Below are 21,620 nucleotides of genomic sequence, written 5' to 3'. Positions count from 1 at the left end.
GGACCACATGTTGCATCAGGACCACATGTAGCATCAGGACCACACGTATCATCAGGACCACATGTTGTATCAGGATCCCATGTAGCATCAGATCCATATCTGGACCACATGCAGCACCAGGACCACATGCAGTATCAGGACCCTATGAAGCATCAAGACCACAAGTTTCATCAGGACCATATTGTATTATCAGGACCACATGCAGGACCAAGACCACACGTATCTTCAGGTCCAGATGCAGCATCAGGACCACATGTAACATCAGGGCCACATGCAGCATCAGGACCACATGTAACATCAGGGCCACATGCAGCATCAGGACCACATGCAGCATCAGGACCACATGTAGCATCAGGACCACATGCAGCAACAGGACCACATGCAGGCTCAGGACCACATGCAGCATCAGGATCACATGCAGCATCAGGACCATATGAAGCATCAAGACCACAAGTTTCATCAGGACCATATTGTATTATCAGGACCCCATGCAGGACCAAGACCACAAGTATCATCAGGTCCAGATACAGCATCAGGACCACATGTAACACCAGGGCCACATGCAGCATCAGGACCCTATGAAGCATCAAGACCACAAGTTTCATCAAGACCATATTGTATTATCAGGACCACATGCAGGACCAAGACCACACGTATCATCAGGTCCAGATGCAGCATCAGGACCACATGTAACATCAGGGCCACATGCAGCATCAGGACCACATGTAACATCAGGACCACATGCAGCGTCAGGACCGAAGGTTGGATCAAGACCACATGTAGGATGAACTACTTGGAGCCTGTGAGGGTTTAAAACTACATGCAGCTCATGCCCTGAGGTTTACCTCTCTCTCTCTCTCTCTCCCTCTCTCTCCCTCTCTCTCTCTCCCTCTCTTTCTCTCTCTCTCGTCTAGCTCTCTAACTCTCAGTCTGTTTGGTTCCACATGCTCGGAGCTGTGGTCTCTCATACATTCGACTCCCATCTCCACCCCTGGACTTGCACATTTTACCATCCAGACACCCCGGGACTGAATCGGCCAGAAGATGCCTCGAGTGCGCGGTTCCGGCGCGCTGTTGAGCAGTAGTGTTGACGACTTGTGAAGTCACCATGCCACCCTTCTACACCCGCTGCCTGCTGCTGCTCCTGTGCATGCTGGTCATCGGGGACTGTAGGAAGCACCGGAGCCGAAAGAAACGCTGGTCCGCGCCGGCGGCGGAGACGCACAAGCCGGGCACGTAAGTCTGAGCGCCGCCGGGTGAGAGCCGGGTGTTTACGCGCGTGTCCTCCTCACATTTACGCACGCATGAGAATAAAAACTCCAGTCCAACACCAACAATTTTGGATTTTGGTTGTGACACAGAGTAAGTTTTAGTTCCCCAAATTCCAGTTAGCGGTTGTTTCTATGGCAACTCAAGAACTCATACGGGGTTTTATCCTCCAGTCACCGGGCGTGACGCACGTCATCGCTTGAAAGTGATGGATAAATATCACCAAAAATTGTTAAAAATTGTGGAGGTACACACCCATCTACAGGTGTACAGTGCCTTTCCAGTGCCTCAACAACACCTGAATGCATACAACCCCCCCCCCCCCCCCCCCCCCCCAAAAAAAAAGGAGGAAAAAGCGAGTTTCACGCGTAAAAAATGCAACAAATAATCATGAGAAAACTTTTGTTCAAAGTTGACCATTAGAAGTAAAGCTGAATGAAAACTCTCACAAATACCGCAGGGAAATTTGTTAAGTCGCAACGATTTCCTCTGGAATTAAGATTAGATAAAACTATAATGATATATGATGACATTCGCAAGATACTAGTACAAATAAGGATTCTGCTATATGGAAGTGCACAAAATATAAATAAAACATTTTTGCGTCAATTGATTTCAATCCACAGAGGAGGCCATGCAGCTCAGATGTCAGGTGGTCCTCGAGCGAAACAGTCTTTTTTTTTGGCAATTCAAACTAGATTATTTTGATGCGATTCTTTGCATAATGTCAAATTAAAGCTGTGCAGAAATGGACCAAATATATCCAGGATCCCCCTGAGCAACTCTTATGGATTTATGGTGGCAAAAGAGTCAACAAAAAAACCCCAGTGTATCTCCCTTCAGCCTTCATATAAGTATGTAGTCTGGTTTTTGGACACAAGCTTGTGTCTCAAGTTCACCTGTTATTCATATTTGATGCTTCTGAAGCTGGTGTAGGAGCTGCATGACCGGATTCAATTCAGCTCCTGGTGGTTTCATTTTTATTAATTCTGTCCGTACATCTGTGGCAGAATAGTCAGAAATTAAACATAAAAATCAGCTTTTTTTCTTCAGTCAAGCATGCTTTTGTGATAAAAATGTAATTTAATTTCTGATAACAAAAAAACAAGCCTGAAGTGATATCAACGCGCAGACAGCAGATACCCGCGTTTGTGTGGATGGCCAGGAGGAGTCAGCAGCATTCCTCTTGTTTTCAGTCATGAACTTGAAAGCAACATCGCCAGGAAGCAGAGCTTCTTTCTATTCTGCTGTTAAAACCATAATTAAAAGGGTGAGGGAAAGATTGTACTGTTCATCGATGATTTTCAAGGATTCCATAAATGTTCTATGAATGAGGAAATCTGCAATGTTTCCTAATCAAACCAGTAAAGATGTAGTTCTTCATATACCAATGTGTCCACAGCCAAACAGATAAAAACAAAAATATTCAAGGAATCATTTTTTGTTTGTTTACTCCATCGTCAAAAATTTGACTTTGCTGATTATTTGTTTCACATAAACTCCCTCAGACAATGATATGATCCACTAAGATGTGAGAAGCGCCCAACAAAGAGACACACTTCTGAACACGAGAAACCTTGCAGGAGACGACAACCTTGGTTCACCTGCATGAAGAAAAGCTGTCACAGCCCACAGTTGTTGTGGACAAGAGACACACCAGTGAATATATAGTTCAGCTCAACTGAAAAAAAACCCAGATAAACACAAAACTGCTCGTCTTCAGACTCCGTCACCAAGGCATGTTGTGAGAATACAGACACAAAGTCATTGCAATGCAATTCAAATTGGCAGAGCACATATGAAAACAATCTGAAACACCAAAACACCTGCTGTGTAAAAAGCTCAAACTGACACCACAGCAACGACTAGTCAAACAAATCTGATGTTTTGAGCTGGACAACATGTTTTAGAACATTTTTTGTTAGTTTCAAACGAGTTAAAAGGATCATGGAGGAATGAAATATTTTGTGTTTTTCCGATAAGTACCTTAATATGACTTGATCTTGTTCAAGCAAGATAGACAGCAGATGAAGGATGTAGACTGATGTTTGTATTTGTTGTACTGTATGTTAGTCACATCCTGAGTTGCCAGTAGGCATTCAAACTGTCTCTGTTTACTTGCTTGGTGCATCCTGGATTAAAAAAGCATTAAAGAGCAACTAGTGTGTTGATTTAAGTGTCTCTTAAATAAATCTTTGACCTCTATTGTCCTCATCAGTATGCGTTTGTACAAAACTTACATTTGCTTGAGCCCCGTCCACTGGTTGTTAAGAATAACCAGACCCAATCTACTGTGACTGGTCAAGCGCCAAGGTTTCTCTGCATCGTCAACCCAGTTTCCACCTCCAAGGGACTTGTTTTATGAACAAAGCGGGGCGTGATTAGAGCTGGCCGGAGGAGGAGTGAAGCCATTATTACGTGATAATAGACTCCGCTCTCATAACCTGGCGTTCGCCGAGATTTCAGACGAGGTAGAACTTTATAAAGTAATAACTTCAAAAATAAAATACAATAAAAGACTTACTGCATCTTGGAGAGGAAGAATTTGCCCTTTAAACCTGTTGTTGTGTCTCATTGCTGATGAGGTTCTGTAATAACAATATCTAATATGTTTCAAATCAGATTAAATCAAATGACATTTAAAAATCTTCACTGTTTTGCTATGAATTGTTGATTAAACCGAATCCTCTGACACCACATGAGCTTCGGAAGCCAATAATTTACATGCATCTGAGGGAAATAATTAAATTTTATTATTGAAGCCACATTTTGTTTAGTGCAACAAAAGCTTCGTAAACATCTCAGTAGTGGGAAGAGTATATATTGTTTCTGCCAGAGTAATTATTTTTTATTATAAGTTTGCTTTTCAGGTGAAACATTTTTGTTGGTGGCAGTCGGTGTTTGTTTATTTAAAATCAAATAAGTATGTCCACGAGCAAATATCATCACTACCCTCCCACTATGTTAAATAAACAAACATAAATATCACGAAAAGTTGATTGACATGTTTTCCTGAAGATTTTTTCTCTCCTTTTTAATTCATTAACACCCAGATAGGGTTGTGACTCTTTGTGTACAGACATGAAAACAATTATTTGCAGAAGATGATGAAAATAAGGTCTTCAATTTCAAATATTGACAATGGTCCATTGACTATTTTTGTGTGCTACGTAAACAAGGATTATGGGATGTAAAGGCGGTTGGGTTTCTCTGACTCACTGCTGAATCGTCATCTCTCCTTAGCATATTTAAAATTCAGCATCTGCACAGATTTCAGCAGCCAAATCATTCACTGTTACTGGTTGAATAAAGTGTCACGAGAATATATTCATCAATTCACCCATTTTTATGAGAGAAATACAGGACCAATGATCTAAAATGGATAATAATGTGTTTGTTTCCAACATAAATTCTTTGAAGAGCGATATGACATGTCATGAGATCAAACAATGCACAAAAAACTAGACAAAGAACATAAAACATATGAAAAAAAACGTATTAGTTATATAAAATGTGAAGAGTAACATTATACACAAATGGATAGTTTTCAGATCAAACTGATACAAAAGGACACATATAATGATCCCATGACAGAGACACTGATCCCATGACACAGACAATGATCCCATGACATAGATAATAATCACATCACACAGACAATGATCCCATGACACAGACAATGATTCCATGACACAGACAATGGTCACATGACACAGACAATGATCCCATGACACAGACAATGATTCCATGACACAGACAATGATTCCATGACACAGACAATGGTCACCAGACACAGACAATGATCCCATGACACAGACAATGATTCCATGACACAGACAATGGTCACATGACACAGACAATGGTCACATGACACAGCCAATGATCCCATGAAACAGGCTATGATCCCATGGCACATACAATGATCCTATGACACCGTCAATGATACCACTACACAGGCAATGATGCCATGACACAGACAATGGTCATGTGACACAAACAATGATCCCATGACACAGACAATGATCCCATGACACAGACAATGGTCACATGACACAGACAATGATCCCATTACACGGGCAATGATCCCATTAAACAGGCAATAATCACATGATACATACAATGATCCAATGACACAGACAATGATCACATGACACAGCAACGATCACATGACGTAGACTATGATCCACGAAACAGTGAATGATCCCATGACACAGACAATGGTCACATGACCAAGACAATGATCCCATGACACAGGCAATTATCACATGACACAGACAATGATCCCATGACACAGTCAATGATCCCATGACACAGGCAATGATCCTATGACACAGACAATGGTCACATGACACAGCCAATGATGCCATGACAGAAAATAATCACATGATACATACAATCACCACATGACACAAGCAATGACCCCATGACACATACAATTATCCCATGACACAGACAATGGTCACATGACACAGACAATGATCCCATGACACATGCACTTATCACATGAGACAGACAATGATCACATGACACAGACAATGGTCACATGACACAGAACATGATCCCATGAAACAGAAAATGATCACATGATACATACAATTATCACATGATACAGGCAATGATCACATGACACAGACAATGATGCCATGTCACAGACAATGATCACATGACACAAACAATGATCCCATGACACCAAATAATCACATGATACATACAATCACCACATGACACAAGCAATGACCCCATGACACATTAAGTAATCACATGATACATACAATTATCACATCACACAGACAATGATCCCATGTCACAAACAATACTCAAATGACACAGACAATGATCACATGACACAGACAATGATCACATGACACACACAATGGGCACATGACACAGACAATTATCCCATGACACATAAAATGATCACATGATACATATAATCATCACTAAGACAGAAAATGAGCACATGGCATCAATAGTTAGTGACAACAGACAATTATCCAATGACACAGACGTTGATAAAATGACACATAAAATGATCACATGATACATACAATCATCACATGACACAGACAATGATCACATGACACAAGCAATGACCCCATGACACAATCATCCCACGACACATAAAATGAATACATGATACATTCTATCATCTTATGGCGAAGACAATGATCACATGACACAGACAATGATCCCATGACACATGCAATTATCACATGGCACAGACAACGATCACATGACCCATGCAATCATTACATGACACAGACAATGATCCCATGACACAGGCAATGATCCATGACACATACAATGAACACATGACTCATGCAATCATCACAAGACACATACAATAATCACATGACACAGACACTTTGTGACCCTGGTCTAGAAAAGCGCTTTACAAATTTTATTTGCTTACTTACTTACAATCATCTCAGTACACATATAATGATCCCATGTCACAGAAAATAATCACATGACACAGACAATGATCACATGACATCAATAGTTAGTAACAAAAGACAATGATCTAATGTCACAGGCAACGATCAAATGACAAATAAAATGATCAAATGACTAATCCAATGATCACATGATACATACAATAAGGTAAGGTAAGGTGAAACTTAAATTCTTTTTTTTCCAATAGCCACATAAAATAAAGCAATTTTTCATAAAAAAAAAAAAAAAAAAAATCAAAATAAAATAAGAACAAGAACAAAGAGAAATAAAGAGAAAGAACAAGATGATACTATCCAAGTCTAAAGATAAAGATAAAGGTCATAGATCAAAGAAAAATAACAAAGACAAAGGATACAAAGACTAACATAGAACAGAACATCATGATACTTTCACTCCACTCCTGCCCCCGAACTCAGATTTGTACAATTTAATAGCCTGAGGAAGTAGTCCTTGAGTCTATTTGTTTTGCACCTGGGAAGGAGCATTCGTGCACAATGATCACATGATAAATACAAAGCTGGTATTGCCTTATTTAAAATAAATCTATTAATATATATACAAACTAATTATTATTTTAAATAAAACAGAAACGTTTTAAAAGGGTGAGGAATAATAAAAAAAAATGTATTCATTCTGTCATTTCTAAATATATAAAATGTCTTGTTTGACCACGGTTGACAAATAGTACAATCATACGTGTACTATATATCTATATAAAAAACATATATTTTGTATGTTGTGAAGATTGTATAAACAATAGTATAAATCAATCATATATATACTATTTATTGATGTAAATGACGATGAGAATGAAATGAACAAACAATTGTCCTTACATGTCACTATAAGTCTAGATTGAGACTTTGTTTTTGTTTTGTTGCATGGATTCTGTTTTCTGGCCCCAGAGGGTCTAAACACAGAAGACTGCGCGAGAACACAAGGATGCTACAGTGGCCCACATTGAAAACGACTTTAATAGTTTATACAATTTGAATCCTGTGTTAATAATCTGTGTCCAAGATGCATATATATTTTTCTACTTATAAAATATAAATGCTTAATAGTTACTCACTGTTTAATGGAGTTTGTGCAATTTTGACCAGAATTTATGACTACCCCCCAAAAATACCTCCCTCTCGATGATCATTTCTACACCAAAGTTTAATATTTTGTATCACTGGTATTAACGGGTGAGAGTCGGCTGTTGCAGCGGCATGTCAGAGTGCAGTGGACACACACAGACAAGCTTCCTCATCAATATTTAACTATTTGTGATGTTATTTCAGAAAATTTCCAAGGTCAAAAGCAGTTTTGTCTTCTCATAACTGGAGCAGGAAACACACTGTGAGTGTTATTGGGGTAAATGATGGTCAGCTGATGAAAGGAGAGAGTGAGAATGTATGAGTAGCAGAGGAGAGGATAAGAGGGAATTAAAAAGGGAGAAAATGTAATTGGTTCTCATCAACATTTTTAGGGGAATTTGTAAAAGTTGCTGAAAAAATACAACACAAGTGAGGGTGGAGAGTGATGATGATCTGTATAGTGTCAGAGTTTCATCATAAATTATATCTTTATTTCAATCCACTAAGAGGTCAGGTTGTGTCGCAGATTTTTTTTCTGTTGTCACCATCCCAAGCACATACCTCTCATTCATGTTTGTTTGTTAACAAATATCAAATATAAATGATGCATGTCCCTAACATCAACCTCTCTCTCTCAACTCCAGTCCTCTGGCAAAGAAACCTCAGGATGGAACCAAAAATCGGAAGCTAAAAACCAGCCACCTGCTGCGCATCGATGAGCACGACTTCACCATGAGGCCCGCTTTTGCTGGTAAGATGCCTTTGTGTTTGAAGGGAATCTTTTTTTCCACAGTACTTTTTTTCACTCACAATATTCAACAATGTTCGACAACTACACACCATACCGTAGAAATAAATAAAATAAATTGATGTAGTCAAACTTGAACTTTCATTTGAGGATTTTTTTTGACAAACATGTATTTATACTCAGTTAAATCACTTAAAGCCTTTTCTGTTTTATGATAACCAGAAGTATTTAATTTTTCAGAGATAATTACAGGCTCAAATGTTTACAATTGACTGTTTATATAATGTGGGTTAACGCTAAGACACATGGATTCACTTGTAGAACAATATAAAAGAAAATATCATCATAGAATTATTGCTTTTGCGTTTGACCTTTCACTCCCAGCTATTTTGTTCATCCAAATTTAAACAAGGATTTTTTCCGATTCATTAGAATACTGCATGTTGTACAACAGCGCCTCCAGGTTGTTATTGCTGTTCGGAGAATTTGACAGTTTGATGGGCCCATGAGTTTAAATGTGTCCTTGGTTGAGAACAACTTGAAAGAACTGAGATGGCACTGCCAGGCTTTTGGCAGCATGTTTGCAGAGTCGGACGAGCATCTGCTGGTAAAGTGCTTGATCGAGCATCCAAACTGAAGTGGTGGACAGTTCAGTGTTTTTGTTTTTTTGGGAAAACCTCTGGCGTGTCAGTATTCAGAAAGCGTGTTGGGAAGCTGAAGTCGTGATCAAACTGAGGAATGTGCGCCTCAGGAGGTTTTCTCTCCGCACATGAATGAATTGAAATCCGAAAAAGAGAATATATTGTTCTGCTTCCGTCTTATTTATTATCATTTGTCATCTAAAACTAAATTATTTACAGAACCACAGGGTCATTGTTGACAGTACTTGGCTCATTAACAGTGTCAATACTTGATATATGTATTTGCTTGTATAACTACAGTAGACACTATGATATTTTAGATTGTTCATTATTCAAACACTGATAGTTCATCTTCTTCTGCTCATCCAGGATCTGATAAAAGTCAAAATGTTATTCCCAGTGTTGTAAACACAACAGAATTTGTGTTGTCAGTACAGAATAAAATAATAAAATAGAGCACACATAATAAGCAATAGAAAAACAGCCATTCTACGGCACCTACTACTCATGCTATTCTCTCTTGTTAATGTCAGCATGGCTCCTCAGAGAAGTGCTACTTATTTTTCTTTTAGTTCAGCTTATTGTCTGTCCACCCAAACTGAGCAACTAGCGACATCGTCAATATTTTGGGGGATTGACGTGGAGAGATATTCTACCACTACTGGTTTGGCAATGCATTCAATAGAGGACGGATTTGTGTGGATGGAATTTTATTTTAAAACGATGAGGTGTTTATGTAACTTTTGCTTATCTTTTCAAACGGAGAGGGTTGAATATTAATTCCTAAGATTGCCCGTCATCATGTGTACAAGGCCTGAAGCTCCTGAGGACACTGGCATGGTGCAATTGAAGAATGAAAGGTTTACTCCGGTTTCCTCCTACAGTCCAAAAACATAGTAAATATAGTAACAATATTCGGGAATTTATGGGCGGGAAGTAAGAGTACAATAAATAAGTAAGTAAGTAAGTAATTAATTTTTATTTATATATCGCTTTTCCAGACCAGGGTCACAAAGCGCTTAAACAATCAAAACAATATTCAATAAAGTATATACTTTAAAGGTCAAGATAAAACTGAAGTTCCAGAAATTCAAGGAAAAGCCTGAACAAATAAAAACATCTTAAGATGTTTCTTGAAGGAGTCAGTAGATCCATCAAACACAGAGAGAGAAGAAGATCGTTCAAAAGCTTAGGAGCAACAGCTTGAAAGGATTTCTCTCCTCTGGTCCTGAACTATGTGCGAGGAACCATCAGTAGATTCTGATCCACAGACCTCAGAGCCCGAGCTGGGGTGTAAGGCTGGATCAGATCAGTGATGTAAGGAGTAGCCTGACCATGAATAAATCTGAAAGTAAGAACCAGAATTTTAAAGTTGATCCTGAAAGAAACTGGAAGCCAGTGAAGAGTTTTAAGGATCGGAGAAATGTGAGTTCTTCTACTTGAGCGGGTCAGAATTCTCGCTGCAGAGTTCTGAATCAACTGCAGGCGAGACAGCTCCTTCTTGTTAAGACATGAAAATAAACTGTTGCAGTAGTCCAGGCGGAACAGCTTAGTCAATTGTTTGCTAGAAATCAAACAATGGCTGAGTGAAAACACCCTACAGCTAAATGTGGACAAAACTGAAACACTGGTGATTGCTCCTGATGATAAGATTCCAGGGTTGAGTCAGTACTTGGGTGACTTAGGTCAGTCTGTCAAACTGAGCCTGAGAAACCTGGGTGTTGTATTTGATAAAGACATGTCTCTTGTTCGACATTGCAGAAAACTGACCAGAAACTGTTTCCTTCAACTGAGAAAAATCTCTAAACTTAGGAAAATGTTGTCGGAACATGATCTGGAGCTTGTAATCCATGCGTTTGTTTCTTCTCGTCTGGACTATTGCAACAGTTTGTTTTCATGTCTTAACAAGAAGGAGCTGTCTCGCCTGCAGTTGATTCAGAACTCTGCAGCGAGAATTCTGACCCGCTCAAGTAGAAGAACTCACATCTCTCCGGTCCTTAAAACTCTTCACTGGCTTCCAGTTTCTTTCAGGATCAACTTTAAAATTCTGGTTCTTACTTTCAGAGCTATTCATGGTCAGGCTCCTCCTTACATCACTGATCTGATCCAGCCTTACACCCCAGCTCGGGCTCTGAGGTCTGTGGATCAAAATCTACTTATGGTTCCACGCTCACGGCTCAGGAAATCTTTTCAGGCTGTTGCTCCTAAGCTTTGGAACGATCTTCCTCTCTCTTTGCGCTTGATGGAGTCTACTGAATCCTTTAAGAAACATCTTAAGACGTTTCTATTTGTTCAGGCTTTTCCTTGAATTTCTGGAACTCCTGTGTTGTTCTCAGTATTATCTTGATCTTTAAAGTATGTACTTTTTTGAGTATTGTTTTGATTGTTTAAGCGCTTTGTGACCCTGGTCTCGAAAAGCGCTATATAAATAAATATTACTTAATTACTTACCTACTATGGATTACAAGTTTAGAGATTTTAAATAAGACATTTAAATAAGAAACAAGAGACATTAATTTGTCCAGGTCTATTGGAATATGAGCGATTATTCAGAACGATGTTTGACAGAAACCTGGTTGAACATGACTTGCTCCGGCTTCCATACTTTTGGAGGAAAACTCTCCAGTGCGGGCTGAAGTTGACTATCAGGAAGGCATGCGGGAGGATTCTGAATGTATAACCTGTCTGTGGCAGTGTTGACACTGGGTTGACGGTTGAGTTCGTCATTATTGCTTAACGCCAGAAAACTGCTGGTCCTGACAGAATCCCAGGAATGGTACTGAAAGGCTTTGTAGCTGTTGATCCACAGCGACAGGACTAAACGCCTGTCAAACCTGTGGCCCTCAGGATGATTGTCACCCAGTGCCTGGTCATCCTGCTAACAAGTCACTGCTCTGCACTCCAGCTGTCATATATATTGAACGGTGACAGGAGGTGGATCACCTGGAGCGTTGGTGCGGATAAAATAATAATATCTGCGCCACTGTAAACAAAACTGAGGAGATAGTTGTTGACTAACGGAGAAGCAAGCTGCTCCTGCCATATTTGTGGTTCTTCACCTGAGCAGACCAACACATCCTAAAGGTCAGGAATGTTCTTCTTCCTCAGGATTGAGGATAGTCTGCACCCAAGAAAACCATCTATTTTGATACAATTGTATAATTTCCTGAAAATCAATAGAGGACTCTATTGACATCTTGTGATTGTGCTATTCTCTTTTGGTTGATTTATCAGAACTGAAAAACTAAATATGGCCAAACTTCAGCTTTAAAACCAGCCAGAGCTGACTGTATCCTCTCGTCCTCAGTCATTGCCAGCAACTGTTCCTTTAGCTGACTTTTGCCAATTTTCCATCACACACAAAAAAAAAGATAAATATATATATATATATTTTAATTTAATTATTTTATTTTACACACCTTTTATTTAAATATTGATTTTAAAACAACTATTATAAAAAAAACTCCTATAGTAACTATTATACAAATCCCTAAAAATGCCTTTTTTTAATGTGTTAGGCTCCTTGTATGATTTACTTAATTTAACTTAACTTAACTTTAACTTTACTTTAATATTCTAGGGTACGACTGAGAAAAAGATGTGAAACTCATGTCCCACCAAGTTATTTTACGCGGTCCGTGGATGGTTGGCTCAAATAAAATTTGATTAATGTTCATGTTGGTGACTCGATGTTGTCTTGACCTTTTAAGCATATATTTTATTTGGAATTGTCTTTATTGTTTAAGCGCTTTGTGACGCTGGTCTGGAAAATCACTCTGCAAATTTACTTTTATAATGATGCCGATGTTTAATATAAGATAAAGAAAATGGCTTACCAGTGTCAGCTATTATACAGAGGCTTCGAATAAGGGTAAACCTCCAAGAACAAAAAATAATATCACACTCCTACGCAACGACAGTGACTAAGAGGTTTAGAGGATTTTGGCCTTTTGTTCTGATTGACTTTGACACCCATGCTCTTATACGTAGACAGATTGTTTGTTGCACATATTGCTGCAGTGTCACACAGGGTTTTGAATAAAAAGCTATTTTAGTGATGATGGCACCGCAGTCGCGGCAAATTCCCTCCAAAGATTTAATGTCAATTTAAATACCTAAAAATACTCTCAAACAAAACAAGAGCTGCGTCACGGCGAAACCTTCCTAACGAAGATTTTGCATAAAAGTTTGGAGCGGCAACTTTTGTCTGCGATGACATCTGTTCCCTCTGAACTCATGTCAAGTTGCTCGGGTTTCATCTCGGAACTGTTTACCTGCACATGGCCTCGCTGCTGTTCACACATGGAGTCGCTCCTTTGTTAAAACCTGTGCGTGAAGTGAATGATGAGTGCATGCTGGCTACAGAAGCAGAGCCAAGTTTACCTCTCCCAGCTGCCCCGTTTCCACTCCAGTGAGGAGGCGCAGGAAGACACGTCAGGATGAAATGCACTCGCAGACAAATACAAGACAGACAAACGTGTTTGTTTTCTGGATTATGGAAGTAGATCAGTGCCATCGGAATATTGAATGGTTGAATGATACAACTTTTACATAAATGTTTCTCCATATTAAAAGGTTTCGTTTTGTTTTTATTGAATAATTGAATTCAAAATGTTGAATATTTTGAAAATGAGTGCATTATTTTACACATAGTTCTTTCTAATAATTACAAAAATTTCTAAATTAAAAAGTTCGTAGCTTTTTTAATTCAATAATATCTGTTGCCACTATCATACCTTACTTTTCTTATTGGAATTACAATATCAAACAAAGAAAACCATTCATTGTGAAAACATTGAAACAAATTTTGAATGTTTTATTTCACCTATTAAAATAAAACCAAACCTTTCAACATCTTATTTTTTTAATTCGATCTCTCAGTAAAAGATAATTCACCTTTAATTATAGGAATTATGAATTCAACCATTCAATAATAACTAATCCAACGTTTTAAATATTCAAATTAATGAATTGTATTATACAATAAAACAAATTAACCTTTCAATAAACAGATTAAAGAATTGATTCATTCAATAAAACAAAGACCTTTCAAAAGACAACTAATTGAATTCAATTATTCAACAAAAACGAATCAAACCTTTATATGTAAATATATAAACACTCAATATTCTGATGGCACTGATATACTTCCTCTACATGAATGTATGTCTCAGAGAAAATATTATATTTTATATACACATTTATTAACGCAAATACTTTATTTACAGACGATCAGGGGCTTATTTGAAACATCTCAAAATGAGTTAAACAAGAATAAAACTGTAAATCAGTAACTTAAAGAGAATTGATGATGAAGATGATGAAGATGATCTGATTTTCATATAAATGTGTGACACAACTGCAACACATACACAAGTTCTTATTACTTTCATTAAATAAAAACGTTTTCTGTACAAATGACAAATTAACAAATCATGTGAAAGTGTATTTATATAGGTGTGTTTTTCAAAGGTCACGTGATCACACGGCTTCAGCTGCTTTCATTCTGCAGCTTCGCTTTGATTTGATTTTCACAAAAATCTTCATGACTTTTGTTGACTTGAAGCATCAGACACAAATCATGTTCTTTGTTATATTATAAAAACAAACTCATCATTCCTTTAATTTTTTTTCTGAATAGCATAAAATATCGTATTAAAATATTCATTATAAAATGATCGATGTTGTCTTAATAAATACAGATCATCAATTTGGTGAATGAGAACATATTAACTTGTGTAACTACAACTACTGTGTGTTAATTTATGATCAATATTGATAGTTAATTTAACTCTGATGTGAAAATAAAAACTTTTTACCAATCTTTTCAGTATTGATACATATGGACTTTGACGTTAAAGATGGACCCCATTGTACATGAGGGCCCTGGTTACTTCTGGTTCCAGAACTATCATCTGTCCTTGTCTTGGAGTCGGCAGAATGGAAGATAAAAGTCTAAAGTAAAAAGCCTATACAGCACAATGACGTCTAAATGAATCTTCCCACTGTTTCATGTAGAAATCCAGCGAGTGTTTCATGTTGCTATGAGGCCAGAGGCAGCAGCAGGGGGTCCCAGTGCCACTCACTGACTCTCTATTGTCTCGCCGCCTGCCGCTGCTGCGAGCAGACAGACGTCATTGTCTTATTCAAACATCATCAAACACTGACTCGTGTTTGTTGCCCGCCGCCTGCTCTGCTCATTTGGCTGTGGGAGACGCTGCTTGATTCCGCCTGGCTTCAAAAGCGACGACTGCAGTGTTGCTAATGAAAGCCTCTTACATGGCTGCCTCCTCATCCTGAGGAACACAGCTACGAGGAGCAGAGACGCACAAAGACACATGTAACCGTCCAAACGCACACAATAACATTGCTTCTGGTAGACGGCGCTATCAAAGGACTGGGAATAGAAAAGACAACAATCGTTTGTGTTGAAACAGAAGGAAATGTGGGGAAATGATGTATTTAGATTCAAATTCAATTTTAAGATTGCAAATACAAATGTGTTTTTTCGAAAATGACCCATGGCTGCCAACAGGAGTTTAAGAGAGACATTTTCAACCTCTCACCTAACTAATTACAATTCATCTGGAGCTGCAAAACATTTTGTCAGACTTTTATCAAAGGCTACTGAGAATGAGTAGCTCACAACAATGAGCAGAAGTAATTAAGTAAGTAAGTAATATTTATTTATATAGCGCTTTTCGAGACCAGTCAGAGTGGAATTGATTTTTTCTCCTGTGCTGGTGTGGGCTTTATCTTCGGGTACTCCAGTTTACTCCACTTTAGTGTGAAAAGAAAGATTTGACCCTCCAGAAACCAGTTCTCAAAAAAGCTGGTTCCTCACTCAACCCAGACACATGTCTATTTCAAGCTATTATGAGTGAAAGGGACGTTTTTGTTCAACTTCAGATGGTTAAGGAGTAATAATTGTCACATCAAATCTCATCATTAATACAATTCATTATATAAGATGAAACAGATTTTTTTAAATGAAACTTTAAACGACAATTTATAAATGAAATCTGGTCCCAGCCAGCACGAGACTCCTGATCTAGACTAAATTTAAATGCAAGCGGCACCTTGGAATTGTGGCTATATAAGCTTACATATAATTATTTTCCAAGTTGCAGTCAGAGCACCGTCTCTCGCTCGCCCTTCACTAAATAATACACACACACACACACACACACACACACACACACACACACACACACACACACACACACACACACACACACACACACACACACACACACACACACACACACACACACACACACTCACACACACACACACACACACACACACACACACACACACACACACACACACACACACACACACACACACACAGTTAGAATTTCTGACACATACCCACCTAAGGGATATGGTTGTTCTTTTTTCATATTCAGAGAATTTGAGCAATTATTAGACCTATATATTCTTTGTCTATTTTGTTCTTTTTTTTCTCTTTAGGACCTTACAGTCATGAAGAAAAATGAAATTGTTGAAAATCTATTGAAAATAAAATACTGAAATAGCACATTTACTTTACATAATTATTAATTATACATATACATATTCACAGCCTTTTTCTGTGAAGCTCAAAATTAAGCGAGATCAAGTTATGCAGATTTCCAGCTTTGGTTTGTAACAATTTGGAAATGATTATAATAATGAAAATAATATTTCCTATAGTTGGGAAATGAAGCCTTTATTTTATATTTAATTGATATATTTGTTCTATACAGGTTTCTTCCTTTCTTAGAACATGTTTTGGTTGTATGTTTTTTTTGCTCTGGCTTGATGGACACTGTAAATACTCAGATGCAGATGATAAAATCCACTTGTTGCTTTTGTTAAGTTAATCTGCTATTATGAGTCACGTCATAACGGCAAAGTTATGAGAGAGTGGCCAAGGACAGCAGTGCTCACGATTCAGAGAATTGTTAACACCGACACCAGCTAGAGAGTCATCCGTTTAAATGTCAATTCTATTCAAGTTTCTGCTTTTCTTCTGCAGTCCTGTTGCAAACACACTTCCAGCTGCCATGGAAGAGGAGCTGAAAGTAAGGTGTCAATATTTCTTATGATCCAAACACCTGTTGCCGCCATTGTTCTGAAATGACGACTTGAAACTGACGATGCGAGACAAAGAGATGTGACAGATTGAGAAGAGGATCCAGACGTTTTTTTTTAGTTCAAAAATGATTATCATTTGCAAGTTTCATTCAAAGACTTGTTTCCTTAACTCTCAACTGTCATGTCAATCCCCGTGTTTACTTCGATCTTATCCATCGAGGGGGGGGTGATGATTAGGTTATTTGAAGTTTTCTAAAAACACATTTTCATTCCAGACTTGCTTATCTCTCTGCTTTTAATGTCAGAATTCATTGATTCAAACTGCAGTTTATTTGTTATCAACGTGTGATGTATTTGTGCTACATTTAGATTATCTTCAAAAGCCCTTTGTGACTATAGGAGGCTTTGGTTAAAAATATATAAATGAGATGTGGCCAGAAACAGATAATAGCCAATGACTGATTTAACTTCCAAATTGAGATAAGAAATCAGGAGATGAACTTAAATCAAGTTTAAAAGTGGTAGTTCAGCGTATTAAACAGTTTAAATAAACTACATTTAAAATCCAATGCATTGATTCACTCACCATCTCTAGATTAATTTGTAAATAACTAAAATACAGGCCTTAACTTCCTCTTTCAAAGTCAATTTGATAGACTTTAACTTATCACAACACTGATGGATTTCTTGGGTCCATAGACTTTATAAAATATGGATGTAGTATCTGTGCAGTTTGGCTCATTGCTGAAGCGCACAGCGTTAGACTAAAAATCCTGTGTTCCAGCCCCAACTAGTTAATGTCATTTTAATGTGATCGTCTAGAAATCCTATTGTGATGTATTCGGGCATTAGCCACAATAAGGGACATTGTTTTGACGGATAACTAAACCTTGAAAAATAGGCCTACTCGTCTTTTTTCTTTTTGTTTAGACATTATTTATATTCTCATTTTATTGACACCATATAGTTTATTCTGAAGAATGTACTACCTTAGTATTGCTACGATATCTTAGACAAGCAAGATATTATTTAAAATACTTATTCAGAACTAATATAACCATAATGTCGTTGAGGACATTTTTGCTGATAAGTTTGTGGTGAAATGCTACAGATAAATGCAACTTTATTGTTCAGGATGCCTGGTCAAGTGTATTTTTAGGAATTCAGAATATGCATTTACCTTAATAAAATAAAAAAGACCAAAATAAAGTGTCTCTTAACGTATTAACGTTATATGTGTGCACGTGATATCTTTCCTGGACAGCTGGGTAAGCAACCCGAGCGCACCTTTACTAGAAGCCGCAACCAAAGTATTCCCTGTTTCAAAGTTGGTTCTGTATAAATAGTCTGGTATCAACAATTTAATATCTCTCTTCTAGTCTTAAGATATCATAGAAATACTAATGGTAGTACATTCTCATGAATAAACTCTCTGGTGTCAATTAAGTGAGAACATACTGTAAATAATGGCTAAACAAAACGGAAAAACCCCCAACTATTTATCAATTTTAGTTGTTCCTCAAAACAATGTCTTTTATTGTGGCTGATGCCCAAATATTTGAATAATAATAAGTCGTGGCCACAAATTATTTTTTTCTTCACCGTCTCATGTCTGGAGCTCTGTAAAATTATGATTCGGCGATGAAAATAAAATAAACCATGCCGCTTGTAACAAGAGTTGACTAAAAGTCTATCTGAAGCCAGCCTCAAGTGGACACTTGATGAACTGCAGCCTTTTGCACTTCTGCACCGAGGACCTCCCAGTCTAGATCACCCTTTACCAAGACATCGCAATCATAGAGATGATTTGCACACCTCAATTTTTTACTAAAGCACAAACCAGGTGTAGGAGGTTTAAACCTCTTCACAGCGCCACACGTACAGCAATCTTGAGTCAATATTGAGTGAATAACATGAGTTCAGAGGTAGAAGAGGCATGTGTTAGTGCACAACCATCTTCATTATTGTCAGAGGGAGATAATTACTTGGATATTTATGATTTTTACTCATCTTTTCCCCCCAGAGTGTGAATTGTGAACGAGCGTTGAAGCGTGTATGGACACACACATGCACGCACACTTGCTGACGGGTCGAGTCATTGGTGAACTAAATCCAGATAATTGAAAGGATGTGTCAGAATGCATCTCAGATGGTTATTTAAACACAAAGCTTCAGTTTAATTAAACAATATAAATCACATTTACATAAAGCAGTGGCGGGCCGTGCATTTCACACGTAGGCCTTCAGTGGCGCACATTTGAATGAATCCACCTCACAAAAAATACTTTAAGGTTCTTTATACACAACAGGGATCTGAGCGTAAACTGTTATAGGTCAATGAGACGTTTATCATCAAATAAACATCAGTGCATTATAAGAAACTGAATCAAAATATCACTCCCACTAGTCTGTGTGGTTTCCATGGCCAGTACCCACCTATCCCCCCAAAACACACATACGCTAAAGCGACACACACACACACACACACACAAGCACCACTATTGATCTCATAAAGCGCAACATTATTAAGAAAAAAATGCATTTACTCTCGTAGTTCATGGAGGAAATAAATAAATCTTTTTAAACTTGTGAAAGACTCGTCTCGGAGTTAGCATAACTTTCTTAACAACGTCCAGCTTTTCTTGAAAAGACGAGTCTCAGTGCTATCCAATCAGAGGACGTGAACGTGTCACGTGTTCAACGCGTCCAGCGTCCAGGAAGCTGTGACGCGTGTAGCTTCCCAAGCGCTGACGTTGTGTCGTTAACTCGAATCTGATTGGTTAACACAGTCCTTCCGCTGCCGTTGATTTTAATGGGCAAGGGCCGGCTCTGCAGCGACTGAAGGCCTCGGGTAACACATGACCGGCTGCTCAAATATGATTTTTTTTTATTAAAAATTTAAATTTATCTTCTGATTATGTGTAGGCCAGCAGAGAAGGCCTTGCTGGCCCTGACGGCCCGCCAATGACATAAAGGTCTTCATCAGTGGTTTGACGTTTTGGTCATTTCTTAGATGAGACAAGGTAACGTCTTTCTCTGCAAAAGTAAATGATTTTAAGTCTTTTTTTTTTTTGTGGACATTGTGGCTGTAAATGTAGAAGCCTAGTAGTTGTGGAATGAAATATGACAATAGGTCTGTTTATATAATTTTGTCTTTTAAGCAAAAATATGTTTTATGTAATTATTAAATTCATTCATGTGAGCATGTCCATCCGACCGAGTCACCATCATATCTGACTATGACAGTGAATATGATTGACTGATGCTTGTTCCCAGGACTTCCTGTAGGCATCTGCCATGTGGTGACAGACCTTGTCTCGGACTTGTCAGATTTGCATTCAACAGGCAGCGCATTCCTGCCTCGGCTGGCTGCCGACACACACTCCACGGCACACGCCGGTCCTCCTGCTGTCCACCTTCACCGCCGCTGAGCGATTTAAAGTTGCTAATCCATGAAAAGAGGAGCATTAGCCGCTCTGTTCCTTTGCTAATGTGCCGGAATTACTGAGGGAACAATGGTGACAAGCCTTGCTGAGCTCATGAACAAGTGCAGATGTAATCTGAAATAAATGAAAGCATGGGACAATTTGTGAACTGGCGTTGTGTTTGATGGAAGTGTCTGACAGGTTTCATTGCATTCCACTGCCCTTGAATCACAGAAGCCTCTGTTACGTAAGAGGAAAAGCCGACATAATACGGAAGAAATGCTTTTAGTCATTGCAGAGCTTTTTTTTCAGAAAAGCAGGACTCATCATGCAAATTGGGTATCTTCTTGTTTGTTATTTTGCCATCTCCCATAAAACTTTCATGTATGAGAAATGTTACTTTTAATAAAAAACTTCAGAAGAATTCACAGATACTGCAGTGCTGAGGCTTAGCAGAGCCAGAAGGCTAACACTCCTGTAGAGACAACGTTTGATGGTCACAGATAGAGATGACTTCAATCACATTCCTCTTCTTCATTTACGTTTTTATTTTTGCTGTTGTTTTTTGTTTTTGTGGTTCTCACACTCCGTGCACGCCATCTACAAACAGTATATTTTATTGCTACTGTTATGTTTATCTCTACGTTGTCTTGGCCTTTTAAAGTATATATTTTAACTGTGTAATGTTTTTGATTGTTCAAGGGCTTTGTGACCCAGCTCTGAGAAAGACACTTTACAAATAATCACTTACTAATACACTTACATATATTTTTTGAGTGAAGTTTTCACTCAGGAGAGCAACTGCAGCCAATAATGTTGTCAAGAAAAGACCTGAAATGCAAGTAACAAAGGTCACAGTCAAGGGCGGACTGGGACGGTGAAGTGGCCCGGGAGCATTTTACGTTGTTTTGGACCT

General features: G+C 38.2%; 1 protein-coding gene across 1 annotated transcript in view; it reads left to right on the top strand.

The window, feature by feature from the left end:
- The first annotated feature begins 967 nt into the window (after positions 1-967).
- The window catches only part of LOC148062069 (gamma-aminobutyric acid receptor subunit rho-2-like), a 60,511-nt gene continuing 39,858 nt past the window's right edge, over positions 968-21,620 (top strand). Inside the window, exons 1-2 of the mRNA XM_087813277.1 lie at positions 968-1,236; positions 8,453-8,559. Of these exons, the coding sequence (XP_087669403.1) occupies positions 1,109-1,236; positions 8,453-8,559 (235 nt within the window). The 5' untranslated portion in view covers positions 968-1,108. The remainder of the gene's footprint in view (positions 1,237-8,452; positions 8,560-21,620) is intronic.

Source organism: Callionymus lyra, chromosome 17 (assembly GCF_982586985.1).
Source record: "Callionymus lyra chromosome 17, fCalLyr1.hap1.1, whole genome shotgun sequence".
NCBI classification, from domain to species: Eukaryota; Metazoa; Chordata; class Actinopteri; order Syngnathiformes; family Callionymidae; genus Callionymus; species Callionymus lyra.
The sequence above is the reverse complement of the archived record's forward strand: the minus strand, read 5'-3'. Positions and strand labels throughout refer to the sequence as shown.